The sequence below is a fragment of the Schistocerca piceifrons genome, chromosome 4, assembly GCF_021461385.2.
Source record: "Schistocerca piceifrons isolate TAMUIC-IGC-003096 chromosome 4, iqSchPice1.1, whole genome shotgun sequence".
Taxonomy (NCBI): domain Eukaryota; kingdom Metazoa; phylum Arthropoda; class Insecta; order Orthoptera; family Acrididae; genus Schistocerca; species Schistocerca piceifrons.
Window position 1 is genome coordinate 420005298 of NC_060141.1, and position 22501 is coordinate 420027798.

The following is a 22501-nucleotide window of genomic DNA, read 5'->3' on the forward strand; positions in this document are numbered from 1 at the left end:
TTCGGGTAACCACCAGTGCTGAAAAAATGATGGCATCCATGTTTTGGGACAACGAGGACGTAATCCTTACCCATTGCGTTCCAAAGGGCACTACGGTAACAGGTGCATCCTACGAAAATGTTTTGAAGAACAAATTCCTTCCTGCACTGCAACAAAAACGTCCGGGAAGGGCTGCGCGTGTGCTGTTTCACCAAGACAACGCACCCACACATCGAGCTAACGTTACGCAACAGTTTCTTCGTGATGACAACTTTGAAGTTATTCCTCATGCTCCCTACTCACCTGGCCTGCCTCCTAGTGACTTTTGGCTTTTTCCAACAATGAAAGACACTCTCCGTGGCCGCACATTCACCAGCCGTCTGCTATTGCCTCAGCGATTTTCCAGTGGTCAAAACAGACTCCTAAAGAAGCCTTCGCCGCTGCCATGGAATCATGGCGTCAGCGTTGTGAAAAATGTGTATGTCTGCAGGGCGATTACATCGAGAAGTAATGCCAGTTTCATCGATTTCGGGTGAGTAGTTAATTAGGAAAAAAATCGGAGACCTTAGAACTTGAATGCACCTCGTACAATTAACAACGTCAATATATTTATATGTTAAAAAGAAGCAGTGGCTTGGCCAAATTACTGATAAATATATTACTGATGATGGCATTATGCACATCCAGGCTTCTCAATAATGTTGTGGACAGATGTGAACTTATAAGCACCTACATATAGTTTCATTATATTCCTTGTTTACCTCTGGATCAGTGTATGATGAGTACCTTATACATTGGTCTTGGCACCATTTCTCATGCTCTATATTGGCTGTCCTTCATTACACAAGTATTTATGGATATCATAGGATAAAACAGCTGTCATTATATCTAGACAAGATGATATGGCAATAAATCTTATAAAAAAATTTTGGCACAATTCTGCTGAAATAGTACCAAACACATTGAGCTGGCATACAGTTTAAATCTATACAGTGTGCAAATAGTTTATTGTTGTCGTTGCTGTTACAAGTTTTTAGCACATTTTAAACCCTTTTAGAATATTCACCGGGTTATAAGCTCACTGTTATTTTACTGACCAACAATATCTGGCAGCATATTTTTACAGTAATTGCTAAGTGTTACACGTCTAACACACAGTGTCCAGTACAACACATTTTGATCTCTTAGTCAAACATATGAATCCTAATATCAGTAAAAGCATGATATGTCATGAATTAATAGAACAATGTTCAACCCCAAAAACTACAAACAGAAAAGTCAACAATGTGTTGGGTACAATTTGAGTGCCTTCAGTACATTTCATGCTAAAAGTTTCGAGTGCAACAGGATTACTGTGTCTCTAGCCTACTGTATGATCATCTTGCCAGAGAAAATTTCAATTATGATGAAGATGCGAATGAATCAGTGTACAAACTTCTAAGCATCTGATCACAAAAATACTTTCTTGCTGAATTACTAACACTTCACCAAATAAGGTATACTTCTTGTTGTTGTTGATGATGATGATGATGATGTTGGTGATGGTGGTGGTAGTGTCATTTCTTTCGGTCTTAAGATGGATTTGACGCAGCTCTCCATGCTACTGTATCCTGTGCAAGCCTCTTCATCTCCAAATAACTACTGCAACTGCTCACTGTATTTATCTTTTGGTATCCATCTATGAGTTTTTCACCCCACACATCCTTCTAATACTTAATTGGTGATCCCTTGATGTGTGAGAATTTGTCCTACCAAACAATCCCTTCTTCTAGTACAGTTGCGCAAAAAAATTTCTTTTATCCCCAGTTCCATTCAGTACCTCCTCATTAGTTACATGATCTACCTATCTAACCTGTAGCACTACATCCTCTTACAGTTCTACAATATTGCCTTCACATTGATTTCCCTTGTACAGACCCTCTATATACTCCAACCTTTCAGCTAACCCTTCTTTGCTTAGGACTGGTTGTACATCTGAGTTCTTGAATTCATGCAGCTATTTCTCTTTTCTCCAAAGGTCTCTCTAATTTTCTTGTAGGAAGAATCTGTCTTTCCCCTAGTGATAGATGCATCTAAATACTTAAATTTATCCTCTAGTCATTTTGCACTTCTCATCGATCTTATTTTTTTAGACATTTTTATTCCCTTTTGCCTGCTTCTTTTTGTTTTCTCCTTTCATCAATTAAATTCAATATCTCTTGCATAATCCTAGTCTTTCTACCAGGCCTCGTCTTTTTACCTATTTGATCATCTGCTGCCTTCAGTATTTCATCTCTCAAAGCTACCCATTCGTCTTCTACTGCATTCCTTTCCCTGTTACAGTCAATTGACACCTAATGCTTCCTCTAAAACTCTAAACAACCTCTGGTTATTTCAACTTATTCGAGTCTCATCTCCTTAATTTGATACCTTTATCTAATTTCGAAGTTCTAATCTACAGTTCATAACAAACAAATTGCGGACAGAGTCCACCACTGCCCCTGGAAATATCTTACATTTTAAAATTGGTTCCACAATTTCTGTTTTACCATTATATAATCAATTTAAAATTTTCTGGTGTTTCCAGGCCTCTTTCACAAACACAACAACCCCCTTTTGTGAGTCTTTGATACTAGAATAGTATTGGGAAACAAAGACACTATTCAGAAAAATAAAAAGGATAATATTTTAGGGAATTCATTGAGTATATTTCTACTGATAGAGATAATGACAATCTCCACAGCACTACACTATGACAAAATGGCAGGCCTCTATTTTGTGGTCAGTATCATACATAGACACCACATAGAGAGAATACAGGACTTTACATACAACAAGAACATACGAGGTGCATTCAAGTTCTAAGGCCTCCGATTTTTTTTCTCCGGACTGGAAAGAGAGAGAAACATGCGCATTGTTTTAAAATGAGGCCGCGTTCATTGTCAATACGTCCCAGAGATGGCAGCACCGTACGACAGATGGAATTTTACCGCCAGCGGCGAGAATGAGAACTGTTTTAAATACTTAAAATGGCGACGTTTTCCTTACTTGAACAGCGTGCAATCATTCGTTTTCTGAATTTGCGTGGTGTGAAACCAATTGAAATTCATCGACAGTTGAAGGAGACATGTGGTGATGGAGTTATGGATCTGTTGAAAGTGTGTTCGTGGGTGCGACAGTTTAATGAAGGCAGAACATCGTGTGACAACAAACCGAAACAACCTTGGGCTTCCACAAGCCGGTCTGACGACATGATCGAGAAAGTGGAGAGAATTGTTTTGGGGGATCGCCGAACGACTGTTGAACAGATCGCCTCCAGAGTTGGCATTTCTGTGGGTTCTGTGCACACAATCCTGCATGATGACCTGAAAATGCGAAAAGTGTCATCCAGGTGGGTGCCACGAATGCTGACGGACGACCACATGGCTGCTCGTGTGGCATGTTGCCAAGCAATGTTGACGCGCAACGACAGCATGAATGGGACTTTCTTTTCGTCGGTTGTGACAATGGATGAGACATGGATGCCATTTTTCAATCCAGAAACAAAGCGCCAGTCAGCTCAATGGAAGCACACAGATTCACCGCCACCAAAAAATTTCGGGTAACCACCAGTGCTGAAAAAATGATTGCATCCATGTTTTGGGACAACAAGGACGTAATCCTTACCCATTGCGTTCCAAAGGGCACTACGGTAACAGGTGCATCCTACGAAAATGTTTTGAAGAACAAATTCCTTCCTGCACTGCAACAAAAACGTCCGGGAAGGGCTGCGCGTGTGCTGTTTCACCAAGACAACGCACCCACACATCGAGCTAACGTTACGCAACAGTTTCTTCGTGATGACAACTTTGAAGTTATTCCTCATGCTCCCTACTCACCTGGCCTGGCTCCTAGTGACTTTTGGCTTTTTCCAACAATGAAAGACACTCTCCATGGCCGCACATTCACCAGCCGTGCTGCTATTTCCTCAGCGATTTTCCAGTGGTCAAAACAGACTCCTAAAGAAGCCTTCGTCGCTGCCATGGAATCATGGCGTCAGCGTTGTGAAAAATGTGTACGTCTGCAGGGCGATTACGTCGAGAAGTAACGCCAGTTTCATCGATTTCGGGTGAGTAGCTAATTAGAAAAAAAAATCGGAGGCCTTAGACCTTGAACGCACCTCGTACAGTTTAAAGGTAAGAAAGATTACGTCATTGAAGTAGATATCTTTACTTCTGTTGCAAATCCATTCCAGTCACTGGGTGACCATCATCAGTGCTAGTATTAAAGCCCCCTGGACACCTAAATGATGATCACGCAGTGAAAGAAATTGATCTGCAACAGAAATAAAGATTTATACTTCTATGACCAATGGTGACCCTCCCAATCCCGATTATAATTCACTGGCATCGGGTGCCGTTAAAAAATTGGCTCTGGTAAGAATTGTTTTAGGATTGACATATCTTACTTGGAAGCCTCATTCTTGTCTATCTGAAGAGCACACTGTGTTTTCTGAAAACTTCGTAATTCGAAGGTTCATTTTCAGATAGCTTTTGGTTTGCAGCTCTTAACGCAGACCATGGGATCTTCACGCATTTCCAGTTTGGCTTCCATATAATAAAGCCGATGTATCCTAAGTTCGTCTGAAGCTTTTTAAATGAATGAAGAAATGATGGCTTAATTTAGTTAATGTAACAGAAACTATCCATGCCTATGTAATAAAGCATCAAAAGGATTTTTGGTGAAATATTTAAAAAATGGTATCTAAGTGTTTATGAATACTAACACACTAAATTTCAAACACTCAAATGACCTGCATGTGGCCACAAATCACAAAGTTACACCCAACTGCTTGCCAACTGGGATTGCCTAGCTCATTGCCATGTTTTGTTTTCCTACTGTGTCTCGTGTTAACATTAGTGAATAATTCTTATCCATTGTAGGTGGAATATAATACTGCACCTGTTGAAGTTAAAGGTAATTTATAATGATTAATGATAAGCTGCAACCACCTGTTTTTATATACATGTCTTTTCCCATGACGACATTTCAAGATACATGTAAACATTTGAAGATGGGGTGAACATAAAATGAATGTACTCTCACAAATGCATGTTTTGAAACACAATTTGTTCGCTTGGTGTGTCGAGAAAGGGGGTGACATCCGTATTGGTGCATTATTCCACAGTAAGTTTTGATTTATGTGCTATGAGTGCTACTGTCACTTCATCTGATGAGGCAGCCCACAAGCTTAAACCAGTAGGTGAATAAGATCTGCGGGTCACTTAAAGTTGCCCATTCCCATTTATACCAATTTAAGGACACTGAGCCAAACATTAATCAAAATAATTTCTATGTCTAATATGTATATGCAGGTCTTTCTTGTTGCCACTGAGCAAGTAAGAACTTTATATTTTTTATAAAACTTTATTACACACCTCTTCAAATAGGTATCATGTACAAAGCCAATATAAGTCACTGCAGAGCTTCAATCATATGAAGTCCACCATCGGTCAATCCTTGGCGAGCTATAGAAGAGTGCAGTGAAATTTATGGTCAGTCAGTACGTATCATGGATATACTATGTAAATTTTATGAACAGAGCGCATAGTACTGCTAGTGATTACCATTCAGAAAGCTAGTCACAAAAAGTAAGCATCAAGAAACATTTATTAAGGACACTGTATTATTGTCACTTGGACAATTTTGTTACACTCCTCGAGTTCCTGATACGTTGTGTTGGAGGTACAAATAAAAGTTGATCATTATCAAGACACACAGTGAAAATAAATGTACAACCTTTTTTAGGGCGTAAAGCCTGGCTGTTTATGACCACTGTGGAGACTAAGTAAGAGTCACTGACTTAAGGTGCCAATAAACCGGTTGCCCCTCAGAATTCTAAGTCCAGCCATCTGCTCAATTTGGCAACACTGTAAGATGTGGAAGTGTCTGGATGAACTGTTGTCTTCTGCTCAAAGTGCTCGTAGTCAGCTAGCGATAAGCATCGCACAAGATAGACAAAGCCAAGAGTTCGAGTTTACTCCTTTCTTTATTTTTTAAACAGTATTTTGGCTCTCTGCTAAGAGTATCAGCCTAATGGAATCTCAATGATAATTCGCTTTAGTTCCTAACCCACTAGTAACAAAAACCTTCCCAAAACACTTCCACTGAAGACCTTTTGGCTGCATCAAGATCAGAACAGTTTATGCTTGAGAGTTTCCTTGCCCTATAGTGGCCACTGACCACTGGCTGTCTGACGCCTGTTGCCGTTTGATGAATTTAACACAGCACAGCACGCAACGACACACATTGGCCACATTTCTGCTCTCATACTGGTAAGTATAAAACAATTTTTTATTGTATTTTGAGTTTCTGCCCAAAATAACTTTGATTAACCAAGTGAATACTGTGCAATAGCACTACACACTTAGGCTACCACACGCATATTTATCAAGTATAATTTGTGTTGCAGTTACATATTGGATTTTGGATATTCAATTCTCGTGAAATTGTTTAAGCATTATTGGAGAGCTATTCAATAAGTAAAGCAACACACACATTTTCTGGAAGCATGTTGGCTTTATTCAGGATTCTAATACACTATTTGATTCCCCATTCTTCTGGTTACAAAACCACATTTTTCAACACAATCTCCATTCAATGTGATGGCCTTATGCCACCTTACTGGGAGGACCCGTGTGCCCAAGTGGTATGACTCTACTGGTTGACGTCAGAGCCAACGTCTTGCTGCATCAATAATCTCCCCATTGTCCACTTACTGTTTCCAGTGGAGTGCATTCTTCACTGAGCCAAACAGATGGAAATCAGGTGGTGCATGATCCGGGCTGTAAGGTGGATGAAGAAGCCCAGGTCAATGGAGTTTTGTGAGCTGCTCTGAGATGCGCATATTTGTGCGAGACCTTACATTGTCATTGGGAAAGAGAAGTTAGTTTGCATTTTTGTGGCGATGAAGATGCTGAAGTCGTTTCGTCAATTTCTGAAGATAGCACAAAATGCTTCGGAGTTGATCCTTGCACCATGAGGGAGGACATCAAACAGAATAACCCCTTCAGAGTCCCAGAAGACTGTTGCTATGACTTTACCAGCTGGTGGTGCGGCTTTGAACTTTTTCTTCAGATTAAAGGTGGTGGAGTTTGGATTCCGTAGAAACACTGGAACACGTGAGGCAATACTGACCTTATGACTTATCTTAGAAGAAAGATTAAGGAAAGGCAAACCTACGTTTCTAGCATTTGTAGACTTAGAGAAAGCTTTTGACAATGTTGACTGGAATACTCTCTTTCAAATTCTAAACTACAGGGAGCGAAAGGCTATTTACAATTTGTACAGAAACCAGATGGCAGTTATAAGAGTCGAGGGACATGAAAGGGAATCAGTGGTTGGGAAGGGAGTGAGACAGGGTTGTAGCCTCTCCCCGATTGAGCAAGCAGTAAAGGAAACAAAAGAAAAATTTGGAGTAGGTATTAAAATCCATGGAGAAGAAATAAAAACTTTGAGGTTCGTCGATGACATTGTAATTCTGTCAGAGATAGCGAAGGACTTGGAAGAGCAGTTGAACGGAATAGACAGTGTCTTGAAAGGAGGGTATAAGATGAACATCAACACGAGGATAATGGAATGTAGTCGAATTAAGTCGGGCGATGCTGAGGGAATTAGATTAGGAAATGAGACACTTAAAGTAGTAAAGGAGTTTTGCTATTTGGGGAGCAAAATAACTGATGATGGTCAAAGTAGAGAGGATATAAAATGTAGGCTGGCAATGGCAGGGAAAGTGTTCTGAAGAAGAGAAATTTGTTACCATCAAGTATAGATTTAAGTGTCAGGAAGTCATTTCTGAAAGTATTTGTATGGAGTGTAGCCATGTATGGAAGTGAAACATGGACGATAAATAGTTTGGACAAGAAGAGCATAGAAGCTTTCGAAATGTGGTGCTACAGAAGAATGCTGAAGATTAGATGGGTAGATCACATAACTAATGAGGAAGTATTGAATAGGATTGGGGAGAAGAGAAGTCTGTGGCACAACTTGACCAGAAGAAGAGATCGGTTGGTAGGGCATGTTCTGAGGCATCGAGGGATCACCAATTTAGTATTGGAGGGCAGCGTGGAGGGTAATAATCATAGAGGGAGACCAAGAGATGAATACACTAAGCAGATTCAGAAGGATGTAGGTTGCAGTAAGTACTAGGAGATGAAGAAGCTTGCACAGGATAGAGTAGCATGGAGAGTTGCATCAAACCAGTCTCAGGACTGGAGACCACAACAACAGAGGTGGTGTGGTGTCACTCCCTGGATTGCTGTTTTGTCTCTGGTTCAAAGGTATAAACCCCCCTGTTTCATCACCTGTTATGATGTTCGACAAAAAATTATCGCAATCAGCCTGGTAATGCACAAGCAATTCCCCACAGATGGTCCTTCATTGCTCTTTATGGTCTTCTGTTAGGTAGTGAGGAACTCGGCGAGCAAACACCTTTAAGTACTCCAAATGCTGGACAACAGTGTCAGCACTACCAACAAGTGTCCAGTTCTGCAGCAAGGCGTTTGATCGTGATCCACTGACCACCTCAAATGAGAATGTCCACATGTTCTAACACTGAAGGAGACACAGCTGTGTGCGACCTGCCAGCAAGCAGGAGATCCGACAGATTGGTGCGACGTCGTTCGGTGCCTCGCACGAGGATTCACCGTGCTTTTACTCACTGACAGGTCTCCACAGACATCCTGCAATTGCCCGTGAATATATCTGTGATGCTCTGCTTTTGTGCAAAAAGGCACTCAATGGTACCTCTCTGCTCGGAACGCATCTCCGTTGAACACACCACGGTCCTTCATTGCTCCCATTTTGAAGGTTATGTACGGTGCTGCTACCTATCAGAACTTCATGAAAATATAGGGACTGAAGCAGGAATATTCCACAACAACTTCTGCATTTTTCCAACCAAAACTGGCAGAGAGAAAAAAGAAGTGTCGCATCACTTACTGACTGCCCCATCTTAAAAGAGAGTTGCGAGTGGAGAAAAGTTATAACATTTGTGATATATTGTTCACTTCGGATTTAATAGGGAGGTTTGGGAGAAGAGGGTATCTCAGAATGTTTGTATCGTGTGGAGCTAGCGGTATCAGACAAATCGTGTCAGGACAGGATTTTCTTGTTTCCAGAGAGACCATTTCGGCACAGGAAATCTCAATAATTGACACATGTAATGAACTGTGACCAAATAACATTTGTGTCAGATTAGCTTTCAATATGCAAAGTTCAGTGTAGGAGTACTGCGTGTTCTAATTTGAAGCAACAAAACTAAAACGGATGAGCATTACTACATTTTTGCTTCAACTGACAAAAAGACATAGTCAACCAAAGGATGGTGTGAACATATATTTTGCACCCGTTGGCACAAAAAGGATGTCGTGCACTACCAACTCCTCTCCAGGATTGTGTCCACCACAGTTGGCATTTCTTGCCAACAACCGAGACACCTTTTGATTGAAGTATAAATCAGCCAACAAAACTGCATTAAGTATTGGTCCTACACAATAATGCATTCTACTGATTTAACAAACGAAACTATCCACGAGTTTGTTTTCCTTACGGATTGTAGCTGCAATATCAAATGAAATACTTAATAGCTGTAAATGATATCTGTCACCACAGTTTGCTTCACTCTTTACCGCTTGTTATAGTATTATTTTTCCATGTGTAATAATTCTTTGTGAACCCATTTGTTCAGTCAGCAAGCCAATGACATTCCAGAAAAAATGTATTAATAGTCGCTTATTTGATTTTTGCTGCTTTGAATTTGAGCTTGAAGTAATCCTATATATGACTTCTGAACATTGCCTATTGAATGCTAATGTCACACAAATGTACGTCAATTATCAACACTTCCTGACTGTGGAAATATTCTGCACCAGAATAATCTTTCTTGAAACAAGTTTTCTAATGTGATATGTCCGAAAGCACTCGCCCTAAACATAATACAAATGTTTCAAGCTGCCTCCAACTTACTTTCTCCAGTAGCCAAACTGGCTTCATTTTTAAGGCTGAACATCTACTTCAAGGATGTTGTGGAAAGTTATTTAAAATTCATTTAATGTTCCAAAAATCAACAACTTGATTTTGGAAGAAGACTTCCAAGAAACACTATTAACAGATCAGTAAACTCACAAACGGTGATTACAGACTGAGCACAGGCTCCGATTGGGGAAAGACAATGGTCCTTCCCCCCCCCCCCCCCCCCCCCCCCTCTCCCTCAGTTGTTTGAGCCCTGTTCAGGGTGTATGCGTGGACAAGGAAAATAAATTCTCGGATTTTTCCCGGATTTCCCGGTTAAAAATACACTTTCTCCCTGCAAAACTTATCGATCCTTTGAATGGTTATGGGTTTATACACGGGCATTGAATTTCCAGGCTGGAAAATATCTCTGATGCGCAACAACATGTGCGCTGCGTCTTTTCATATTACGAAAGTATACATTGGAATTCAACCAAACACATGTTACTTTACTAATCATTGAAATCGAGATTGCGATGCACTTTTGTAAGCCAGTTATTGCTCATGTCACGTGATCTCACCAGCCGATGACAGAGGATATTCAGAGCATAGGACATGTGATGTAGCCAGCCAACAGCGACGTCACTGTTAAGTAGCACGAACACACAAACAGGGAGTGTTGCTACAAGGAAAGCAAAGCGTTCACATATAATATTGGTCTCTGAGGTTAATAGGCTACAACAGAAGCTAAGCTTTCGCATGTAAGGTTGATCTTTTTTGCGCAAGTTATACTTTAAGATATATCACACTAATGTGCCAGTAAAATTTTTAATAATAACATAAATGTCTGATCTTCAGGGTTTGAAATTATTCTAAATGGCTCGTCATCAAAGAGTTGATTTTTAAATGAGAGTCAAACGCTCTGTGATTTAATAAATTCATGGTACATTCTCGAACATAGTTCAACTTACGTAAAAGGATATTTACTTTGAAAGTAACGCTTTTCAAAACACCATTCGAAATAGTTTCGCGCGACCTGTTAGAAAGCTTTTCAAACCACAATTCGCAAAAGTTTCGCACGACCTGTTAGAAATAGGTTCATTTCAGCAGTTGCTAGGGAGCGCAGATAACAGGCGACACCGTGCTTGCGCAGCTACCATGGCTTAGGAAGCCCGTACGTACATACATGTAAAACATTGAAAGAAACAAGACATCAGAGGATACTCCAAGAGCATCGGAATTTCGTGAACCATACTAAAATGTGCACATTTAAAATGCATACTTAAAGTGCACATTCATATATCCAGATTCCCAGTGAAGTATACCTCAACCTTACATTAAGCTTTTCAGTGTGTTTCTTGGGATGCAAATTTTCTTGGAGCACCAATACTGTATTACATCATGTTTGGTTCTTTATTATGGCATAATGCCATACGTGCTAGAAAATGAAAACGTGCACTTGAAATGCTGCGAACAGTTGAAACTAGCCAGTACTGTGGAATTAAACATTTCGTTTGAAATACATTGACTGCCTCTGCCCAAAAAGTTAGGAAAAGTCAAATTTCTTTAGCAAACAGACAAAAGTAACTTCATTGTTCTGCAAGGCAATTAATGTTTGACTGTCAGAAAGGTGGAAATAAAATCAAATCTGAAACTAATAACATATTTTAGCCTTCCATAATTAGTGAATGTGTTCTAATTCATTTGCCGGCCAAAGTGGCCGTGCGGTTCTAGGCGCTACAGTCTGGAACCGAGCGACCGCTACGGTCGCAGGTTCGAATCCTGCTTCGGACATGGATGTGTGTGATGTCCTTAGGTTGGTTAGGTTTAATTAGTTCTAAGTTCTAGGCAACTGATGACCTCCAAAGTTAAGTCGCATAGTGCTCAGAGCCATTTGAACCATTTTTTAATTCATTTGATAGTGCCTGGCCGCAGATATCTGTTTTGTTTTCATTTGACGTGAGAGTAAACAAGGGAGAAACAGCAAAATCACTAAATATAAACATGGGTCACGTGGAGACTACCCACTAAACTCAGACTGCTCTGCGCATCATCCCTTGATCTACGATATTTGCTAACCGGGTCAATACTATATTTTTTAAAAAAAAAACACACACCACCACCACACACACCTCGCTCTTAATAGCGGATGAGATTATTTGTAGTCGGGAGAACAAGAACTCTTCAGAAAATATACACTCTTTATTGCCTATTAGCTAATAACTTGCTGTTTTGTGTGACATAAAATTAAATATAGGATACATAAAACCAATAAAGACAAGAGATAAGCAACAAAGTACACATTTCTTCAATTCTTAGTTCCCAGACTTTTTGTCTCTCTAATCTTGCTACAGCTTTACATGGCGTGCTTTCCTTTCTGTGAAAGAATCTATTACCTCATCAAAGTTCGTCAAACGTTTTGCTACATGAAAAATCGAAATGTTGTTATCTAATACTGAAAAAGCTGTTAACACAAATATTACCCAAGACTGGTGTGGTTTCTCGATCTGATTATGTCTATTTTGTCACTGTCTGCTAGATAAAACAAAATAGGCCTTTCTAATATTGCAGCAATTTTGTAACACACACCAAATAAACGAGACTGTTTTGGCAGAAATGGCCATTTTTATAACAAGACAGAATATAATTCACTAAGTACCAATATAAAATGCCTATTATGCCTACTACAAGCAAAAAGCTTAATGTTAGGAAATAGTTTCACATTTCATTCACACGCACCAGTTTCTCAAGCACGAGATCGAAAAGTAGTATTATGAAATTGTTATAAAAACTTTGAATCGTCTTATTCTTCCATAATTTGTATAATGTCCCCGTTTCTTCTCCTTCCTCATTCTAACAAACAATCTTGTCATCACCAATTGTGTAACTATTCCTGTCATGGTCAAAATTTGTTCGCCGATTAACTTCACTAACCCTGCTAGAATCACAGGTTTAGTTATCCCGCGATTATTCTCCGGTTAGGCGTTGTTACGTATTTGTACAACACATTTTCCGCGTTACTTCCAGAACAGAACTTACGCAGCTGCTGGCCAGGGACTGTACAACTGGTCCTTACTAGTGTAGCGATCTGGCCAAAAATTTTCTGTCAAAATTTCATTTTCTTGGATACATCAAGAAGACAATATGTAATCTTTCTCACCTATTATTCCTGTTAGTCATTTATTTCCATTCTGGTAGTCTGAATCTAAGGATTTTGCTAGTAATTATAACAACACTGATCATTCGCAAACCGAATCAACCACATAATCAGACGGCAATTGGCATTCACCCGTTTGGCTTTACTCCGCTCAGCTCGTATAGCCCCGTCCCCTTTTGTTTGGGAAAGTTTATTTCTAGATGCGACGAGGATGTGTTCAAAAATGTTCAAAAACCAACAGGGATGTGTTTCAGAATCATATGAATAATCTGTAGACCAACGTGCGCTGGATACTAAGCGCTTTGTGAAACAAGTTTTTTTCCTCAAGAATATGAATTTGGTGCCCCCTTTTCCCGGTAGCATCTAGCTGCTTGCTGCAACTACTTGCACAGTCAACAACAACATTCATGTAGCCAGAAGCGGGACAATGTACTGCTCAAATGCGACTCAACTGCGCATGCTCACGAGTCCGCTCTTAACTGCTAAAGAGAGTCTCATGTAAACAGTTGAGATTTCACACTCATCGGAGGCAATTTGTTGTTATGAAGCATAGCATAGTCTTCCTAAAGCCTTTGACACATTTTGCTGTTGGCACACGCTTGTACGAGCACTGTGTGTCGTTGTTGTATATGACACATTTCCTTTGCAATTTAAGTTATTTTAGTTTTTCCTCTCGTTTATGTTTTATTGTTGAAGAGTTATTCTGCAGTAACGGGATACAGTAATATCCTGTGTCAGAGTACTGGTTCTTACCAGTGAATGTTACAAAAGTTTAACTGAAAACTAAAACAAGGAAAAATTCCCGGAATTCTAAAAAATTCCCAGGTTTTTCCCGGTTTTCCCCCGGATGGAAAAATTCCCAGGTTTTTCCCGAATCGCCCGGTTGTCCCAGGTCATATACACCCTGCTGTTATTTTACACAATTTAGGAACGGAAGACTTAAAACTGAAAGTTTGTCAGAGTACCTGAACCGTTACCCTACTCTAATGAGTGTCAGTGCCTGAATGGGCATACAAGAATTCTCCACCATTACTATCTAAATCACAAAGAAGACAGTTCTACACTATTAAAAGATTAACCATTATTGCTAACCGTTCTTTACGTTCCCTTTCTTGTCGTTGTCTCTCACCCTCTTTTTGTTGTAACCGCTCTTCCTCCTCTTTCTGCTGTTTTAGCTTCTCTAGTCGGCTGGATTGCCGCCTTGGCTGATATTCAAGCAGTCGCTTTCTGAAAAAGTAAATATGAAACATTAGGAAAGCAAGATCATTTAGACAGAAAGAGTGATATATTTCATATGTAATCCTGCACATTCAACCACCTCAAAGAGATCATTCTCAGCTCCCTTCCATCTGACCAGGAGAAAAAGCTCAGTACCAATATTACAAAACATTTCCTGTGCAGTACACCTTGATAGTGAAACCTCCACTTCAAGAAGTTGCATTCATTCTATCCAAGTTGCAGTCATTCTACCCACAATGATTCACACAGCCACTGCCAACAACTTCAGAGAACAGTTTCACAATTGAATCACTAATGATGGTCACAGAATTGAGTCAGGTACACTTTAAAACTAATTTTGAAAAATGTTACATATCTGCTTCTCACACATAAATAAATTTTAAAGGTGACTGTACTGCTTAATTTTTGGTGTTTTTTGAAAACAGGAATATATGACTCCAAATGTGAGTTACTTCTGCTGTCTTGTGTAGTTGAAGACCAAACAAGAAACGTTACGAGGTAAGGTGAAATTTTACATCCTGTTTACAGTGATCTGGTTGAGTATGGCATATGTGCAGTTCATATGTGGCCATGCTATATATTGCAACAACTGGACAGTAACTTGCAATATTAAATTATGGTTAAAAATGTAAGACAGAATAATATTTTACATGTACAGTATCAACCATTTTACTTTTGCTATGATGATTAATGTCTGGTAGTTTCACTTGTGCACTTATAATTTCCTGGTAAGTAGCCACAAATGTTTCTGCAGTGTTCAATCCTGAGTACTTCTATTTACATGATGTTATATTAATTGAAATTTAACATTACCCATCAGCACTGCATTTTACAATCTTTTCTTTTTCATGTTCACTATTCCGTCACTCTCGGCAAGTATTGTATTGCACATATTTAATTAACATGAACAAAATCTTACTGTTTTTCATATCATGTCATTAAGAATAAAATGCTCAAGCTTTTGACAACTGTTACCACCACCACCACAACCAGGAGTAGAAACCCCCGACTGTCGTGACTGTCACGGTGTTATTGCTCCACTTACACAAGCACACCAGCAGCGTTGGAACCTTCCAGAGAGTGCTGAAGAGACACAGGTGCAGCAAGCTGATTTGAGCATCTCTTAGCAGCTCTGGCCTGTTGTGAGATAAGAGTGATTTCAGGTGGCATGAGGGCTCTGAGCACATTTAAAACTGTCACTCCCACGTCCCTATGAGTATCAAATATCTGCCTTGGCTTTCATTCCATGTCCAACGGAGTCCCAATATGATGACATATAAATCAAGACTGTTGTCTTTTCAAACTGTATTTTGTGTCTTGTCTCCAGCCAATGTTCAGCCACGGTCCACTTCACAAGCTCCCTAATATTTGATGTCATTTGTGTTCAGTAAAATACTCAATGGCAGCAAAAACTGTTTGGCTTAAGTATATGCTGCTGCATTTGTAGAAGACACCATAAACACAGGGCACTAGGAATTTTGTAGTCTTTAATGGAGCGTAACATATCTCATATCTCAGAGGTGGGTGGAACACTGGTCTCGACTCCTATCTCTGCAGCACATGTTGCTGGTCATTGCCCCACACTATGAAAGCAATGAAGGCTTAGGCCCTCCCATTTCATGATGCAAACTTCAGCAATGGCACCTGCAAGTGTTCACAACTTTTCTACATCTACATCTACATTTATACTCCACAAGCCACCCAACGGTGTGTGGCGGAGGGCACTTTACGTGCCACTGTCATTACCTCCCTTTCCTGTTCCAGTCACGTATGGTTCGCGGGAAGAACGACTGTCTGAAAGCCTCCGTGCACGCTCTAATCTCCCTAATTTTACATTCATGATCTCCTTGGTAGGTATAAGTAGGGGGAAGCAATATATTCGATACCTCATCCAGAAATGCACCCTCTCGAAACCTGGCGAGCAAGCTACACCGCGATGCAGAGCGCCTCTCTTGCAGAGTCTGCCACTTGAGTTTGTTAAACATCTCCGTAACGCTATCACGGTTACCAAATAACCCTGTGACGAAACGCGCCGCCCTTCTTTGGATCTTCTCTATCTCCTCCATCAACCCGATCTGGTACGGATCCCACACTGATGAGCAATACTCAAGTATAGGTCGAACGAGTGTTTTGTAAGCCACCTCCTTTGTTGATGGACTACATTTTCTAAGGACTCTCCCAATGAATCTCAACCTGGTACCCGCCTTACCAACAATTAATTTTATATGATCATTCCACTTCAAATCGTTCCACACGCATACTCCCAGATATTTTACAGAAGTAACTGCTACCAGTGTTTGCTCCGCTATCATATAATCGTACAACAAAGGATCCTTCTTTCTATGTATTCGCAATAGATTACATTTGTCTATGTTAAGGGTCAGTTGCCACTCCCTGCACCAAGTGCCTATCCGCTGCAGATCTTCCTGCATTTCGCTACAATTTTCTAATGCTGCAACTTCTCTGTATACTACAGCATCATCCGCGAAAAGCCGCATGGGACTTCCGACACTATCTACTAGGTCATTTATATATATTGTGAAAAGCAATGGTCCCATAACACTCCCCTGTGGCACGCCAGAGGTTACTTTAACGTCTGTAGACGTCTCTCCATTGATAACAACATGCTGTGTTCTGTTTGCTAAAAACTCTTCAATCCATCCACACAGCTGGTCTGATATTCCGTAGGCTCTTACTTTGTTTATCAGGCGACAGTGCGGAACTGTATCGAACACCTTCCGGAAGTCAAGAAAAATAGCATCTACCTGGGAGCCTGTATCTCATATTTCTGGGTCTCATGAACAAATAAAGCGAGTTGGGTCTCACACGATCGCTGTTTCCGGAATCCATGTTGATTCCTACACAGTAGATTCTGGGTTTCCAAAAACGACATGATACTCAAGCAAAAATGTTCTAAAATTCTACAACAGATCGACGTCAGAGATATAGATCTATAGTTTTGCGCATCTGCTCGACGACCCTTCTTGAAGACTGGGACTACCTGTGCTCTTTTCCACTCATTTGGAACCTTCCGTTCCTCTAGAGACTTGCGGTACACGGCTGTTAGAAGGGGGGCAAGTTCTTTCGCGTACTCTGTGTAGAAACGAATTGGTATCGCGTCAGGTCCAGTGGACTTTCCTCTGTTGAGTGATTCCAGTTGCTTTTCTATTCCTTGGACACTTATTTCGATGTCAGCCATTTTTTCGTTTGTGCGAGGATTTAGAGAAGGAACTGCAGTGCGGTCTTCCTCTGTGAAACAGCTTTGGAAAAAGGTGTTTAGTATTTCAGCTTTACGCGTGTCATCCTCTGTTTCAATGCCATCATCATCCCGGAGTGTCTGGATATGCTGTTTCGAGCCACTTACTGATTTAACGTAAGACCAGAACTTCCTAGGATTTTCTGTCAAGTCGGTACATAGAATTTTACTTTCGAATTCACTGAACGCTTCACGCATAGCCCTCCTTACGCTAACTTTGACATCGTTTAGCTTCTGTTTGTCTGAGAGGTTTTGGCTGCGTTTAAACTTCATGTACCCATTTTCTCTGAGCATAAATTTCAAATGCTGCAAAAAGACTGTAGACAACTGTCATCAGAAATCATCTTTGCTTCACATATTAACAGGACCACTTTCTGTATACAGGGTGATGAAAACTACTTGCGTTCAAGACCCAGTCAGTGTGGGTTGGTTTTCTGTAAACTATATGACCTTCCTTATTTGGCATCACGAGGAAAATGCACTGCAGCTCTGTCAAACTAATGAGCAGTGTACCTTGAAACTGAATTTACTTGCAAGGATGAGAGGGATAGTAAGCTATCATTCTTGAATATTTTAGTTGATCAGAAACCAGGAGGCCAGCTTGTTCATTCCGTGTACAGGAAACCAACCTACACTCGCTAGTACTCCAAATAGTTTTCACCACCCCGCACACAAGAATATGGATCTGAACACATTAGTATACAGAGCGAAGATTATTTATGACAAAAGCCACCTACAGTCTCAATTGCAGCATTTGAGACTAGCCTTTGAAGAAAATTTTAGCTATAAGGCAAAAATTGCAAACACTTTCAGCTGTTGGCATCAAAGGACATGTCATGAACCAGCAGAATATGCCAAGTCAGCTGTATTATTTTTACACTGTGAGGCAGTAACTATCAAGACACAATGCGAGCTCCAGAAACATGGACTGAGATCAGTGAAAGGTACAAGATATTTTACATCCGTTAAATATGTCATATGTCTTCAGGGTGCCCAGCATTTATGGTGCCCCACGCCAAAGAAGGAGAATATACAAAGGATAAAAGATTCACACAGTTGATGGCCACAAATGACACATTAATCAAAGGGAGCCTGTAAGTCAGCCATAGCTCAACACTGCCTGGGGAAAAAAACACAAAATATGTTTTGAAAAGACAAAGAGTCTTGGCTCAAGCATCGTCATACTGGGACTCAATTGTAAAGAAGGAAACTGAGATTAGAATAAACTGTAACATTTTTAACCAAGACTGGCAGTACACAGTAGGGCATGGGGCTGGAGCCTTGCACGTCAAACAGAAGCAAAGAAAGATGTGTGACACTTATGGTGAGGCAAGAGTGACAGTTTCATTTGAGACTCCCACCCCTTGCACCACCTGCTGCCACTCAGTGACTTGGTGGGAATGAGTTTCTAGGAGCTGCCCATCTTGCCAACCCATGCATGTGTTACTTCAGCCTTTTCTGGAAGACTCCAGGCACTATTACCACATCTATATAAGCAGAACAACATACCAGCCTCAGCAGCCAGTGATATTTTACTACTGATCCAGTGGTATTTTACTACTGATGTTAGTGGAAATAGCTGTTGAAAGCTCGAGTATTTTATTCGAATCACGCAGCTTGAATGCCAATAAGATTTTATTGAAACATGCCCCCCAAGAGCACACTTCATTAACATTCTTCTAAAATTCATGCTTTATCTTATCAATGGTGTCATACAAAAGGCTATACTTCTGTTTACAGAGGTGAATACACAACAAAAGGCCAAGATGCTGATGTGGCAAATTGTTTGCTGTGGCCTCCACCACAGACTACCAACACAGATTTAGAAAACACTGCTCTTGTGAAACACAAGTAGCTCTTTACTCACTCAAAATGTTGAGTGCTACTGACAATGGATTTCAAATGGATTCCGTATTTCTAGATTTCCAGAAGGCTTTTGACGCTGTACCACACAAGTGGCTTGTAGTGAAATTGCATGCTTATTGAATACTGTCTCAGTTATGTGACTACATTCGTGATTTCCTGACAGAGGGGTAACAGTTCTTAGTAGCTGATGGGACGTTATCGAGTAATACACAAGCGATTCTGGCATTCTAAAAGGAATCTGTTACACTTTCATTACACGATAAACCAGTCAAATCTGAAGACCATAAATTCAACTAAATACCTAGGAATCACAATTATGAACAACTTAAATTGGAAGAAACACACAGAAAATGCTGCGGGGAAGGATAAACAAAGACTGCATTTTATTGGCAGGACACTTAGGAACTGTAACAGATCTACTAAAGAGACAGCCTACACTATGCTTGTCCATCCTCTTTTAGAATACTGCTGCGCAGTGTGGGATCCTTATCAGTCAGTCTCCCCGAAATAGGGGAGTGTGTGTCATGGACATGAAACAGGATTAGGTGTGGATATCATTAAAACAAAGGCATTTTTCATTGTGGAAGAATCTTCTCACAAAATTTCAATCACAATCTTCACACTTCCTCCAAATGCGAAAATACGCCAATCTACGTAGGGAAAAAAGATGATCATAATAAAACATGGGAAATCAGAGCTCGCGTGGAAAGACATACATGTTCCTTTTTTCCCCATGCTGTTAGAGACTGGAATAATAAGAGAATTATTGTGAAGGTGGTTTGATGAACCCTCTGCCAGGCACTTAAGTGTGATTTGCAGAGTGTCCATGTACATGTAGATTTATCTGTTGTATGGTACAGCATACAGTAGCAATAACAATCTGATATTATCAAAACACTGCTGTAAATAAAACGTTATTACAAGTTTGTGTGGCCCATAATCCAACATTTCCTAGGTGCTTAAACTTGAACAACTGTTCCCACTAAAGATAGTAAAAACAATATGGATTCCAGAAACTGATAGTGCTGATTGTGCATGTGAACAGAAGCACAATCAGGACAGAGACTGCTAAGGCTTCAAAACCAAAAATACTAAGGAAAACATAATGCCTCGTAAGTTCAGAAAGACAAAAAATTTGTGAATAAATGAATCCTTACCTAGGGCTGTTCCAACACTGCCCACACTGGGTGCAGACACCACTAAATGCATGCCAGTCAGCAGCGGATTGGTAGAGATAGTTTGGGCTACTCACCAGTTCTCTTGCACAGACTCAGACACTGCTCTGTTGCACACAGGGGCTGTTAGCCCACCCTTGTATTCATATGCTCCACAGAGGCATATGATCGAGTAGGCTACAGCCCAGCACTCTATCTATCTGTGTATTAGCTGTTTGCCCACTCATGCTCACAGGAGCCCAGCCATCTGCGTATGGGCATTCAAGTTGGAATAGCATGCCTAAAGACTTATGCAGTAAATTTACATTCATCACTTTTATTCACTGATATAAATGTGCACCAAATGTAATAGAGCTCCAATCTTTAAAATAATGGGATTCATGCACAAGTACAAAAGAAAGTAATCTTCCACAATGATGTAACCTCAGATTCATTTCTGTAAGAAATGAGGTGACCACTGGACAGTCCAGGATAAACTGGTCACAAACAAAATAGCAGACTCTTCTAGTTCTAACTTGTATTTTAAATATGATCTACTCATGTACAACAGCAGCAGACTGTGGCAAATGGATTGGAATTAATTTCCACATCCGCTTCGCTTCCTGGAAGCAAAATGTAACTCAACAGCAGATTGTGAATTTCATCACTAGGCATGGCACACTAGAAAAAATATACTACTCAGAGACAGTAAGAAGCTTCCTGCTTTAGAAGTCATGGCAAATTTTCTTCATCAGTTGTACATTGTTTGTTATGTATCCACATAACTGTAGTTATTAGGTTATTAATCTACCCATTTGCATTTTCAATTAATTCAACAGATGTTTTGTGATGGCACATCTATACAATGTTCTTGAGAGTTTTATCAGACAAGTATTGCTTTGCAGTCTTATCAATTTTTCTGGGGCCAGTCATTTTTATTTTGTTCTTACCTTTCAAAAAATTAAAAAGCACAGAGCAAAATGCTCACAACACTTTCATTTAAACACATGAGTGTGCATATATTATGTGATAACTGTTTACTGTATGAAGTGCATCCCATACATATTATAAATGTTAAAGTTAGTGTTCAAGTTTGTTACTCCATAATGCTGAAATGGCTGGGCAGATCTGGAAGAAATCTGGAATGGCACTTGCTTATACCCAGAAGTAACACACAGGCTAATTTTAGAAGTGTGTAGACAAGGTACTGATTGATTTGAAGAATATAATGTGAAATATGGAAACAGCTATTTACTCTTTGACTTTTGAACTGTATTGTATTTGTGAAAATGTTTTTATTATTTTAAACAGGAGACCAATGTGAAACTTTCATAGTTTTAAGTAATGGCAGTATTTAGAATAAATGTAGTCATTAGAATAAGGGTAGTTGTAGAAATAAATAAACATTTTTAAAAAAAAACTGAATGATGTGAAATAATAATCACAAATTTATGAGACATCCTTGTAAACATATTTCCACGTTCTGAATAAATTAATGTGTGAAGATTGACAATTGAATGTGTGCAGCCCTGTGTACAGAAAAATGGTGGTGGTCAAGACGATTATGAAAATAATTATGATGATGATGAAATGGGCAGCTTTCCCTTATTTGTGAAAAGCATCAGCATAGAACAACATAAATAAACTATTTATGGTTTTCAGTCCACTGCCTGATCACTGCAGACCTGCATTCTTTTCAACATTTATTGCCCTGTGAAGAACTCTATATCCTTGTTTATCTACTCAACCAACACTATCAAGTATCAGCATCATATAATGTCTGACATCCTGTACAATTGTTACTTCTAACATTCAGTTCAAACCAAATTAATATTGGTTAAGTTACGTATCAACTGATGGTCTTTTCTTCTGGGTGTATCA

At 39.9% G+C, this 22501-nt stretch overlaps 1 protein-coding gene across 1 annotated transcript in view; it reads right to left on the minus strand.

Annotated features, from left to right (window-relative positions):
• The window catches only part of LOC124796318 (mucin-12-like), a 304314-nt gene that overhangs the window by 166670 nt on the left and 115143 nt on the right, over positions 1 to 22501 (minus strand). The window contains exon 7 of the mRNA XM_047260448.1: positions 14198 to 14332. Within this exon, the coding sequence (XP_047116404.1) occupies positions 14198 to 14332 (135 nt within the window). The remainder of the gene's footprint in view (positions 1 to 14197; positions 14333 to 22501) is intronic.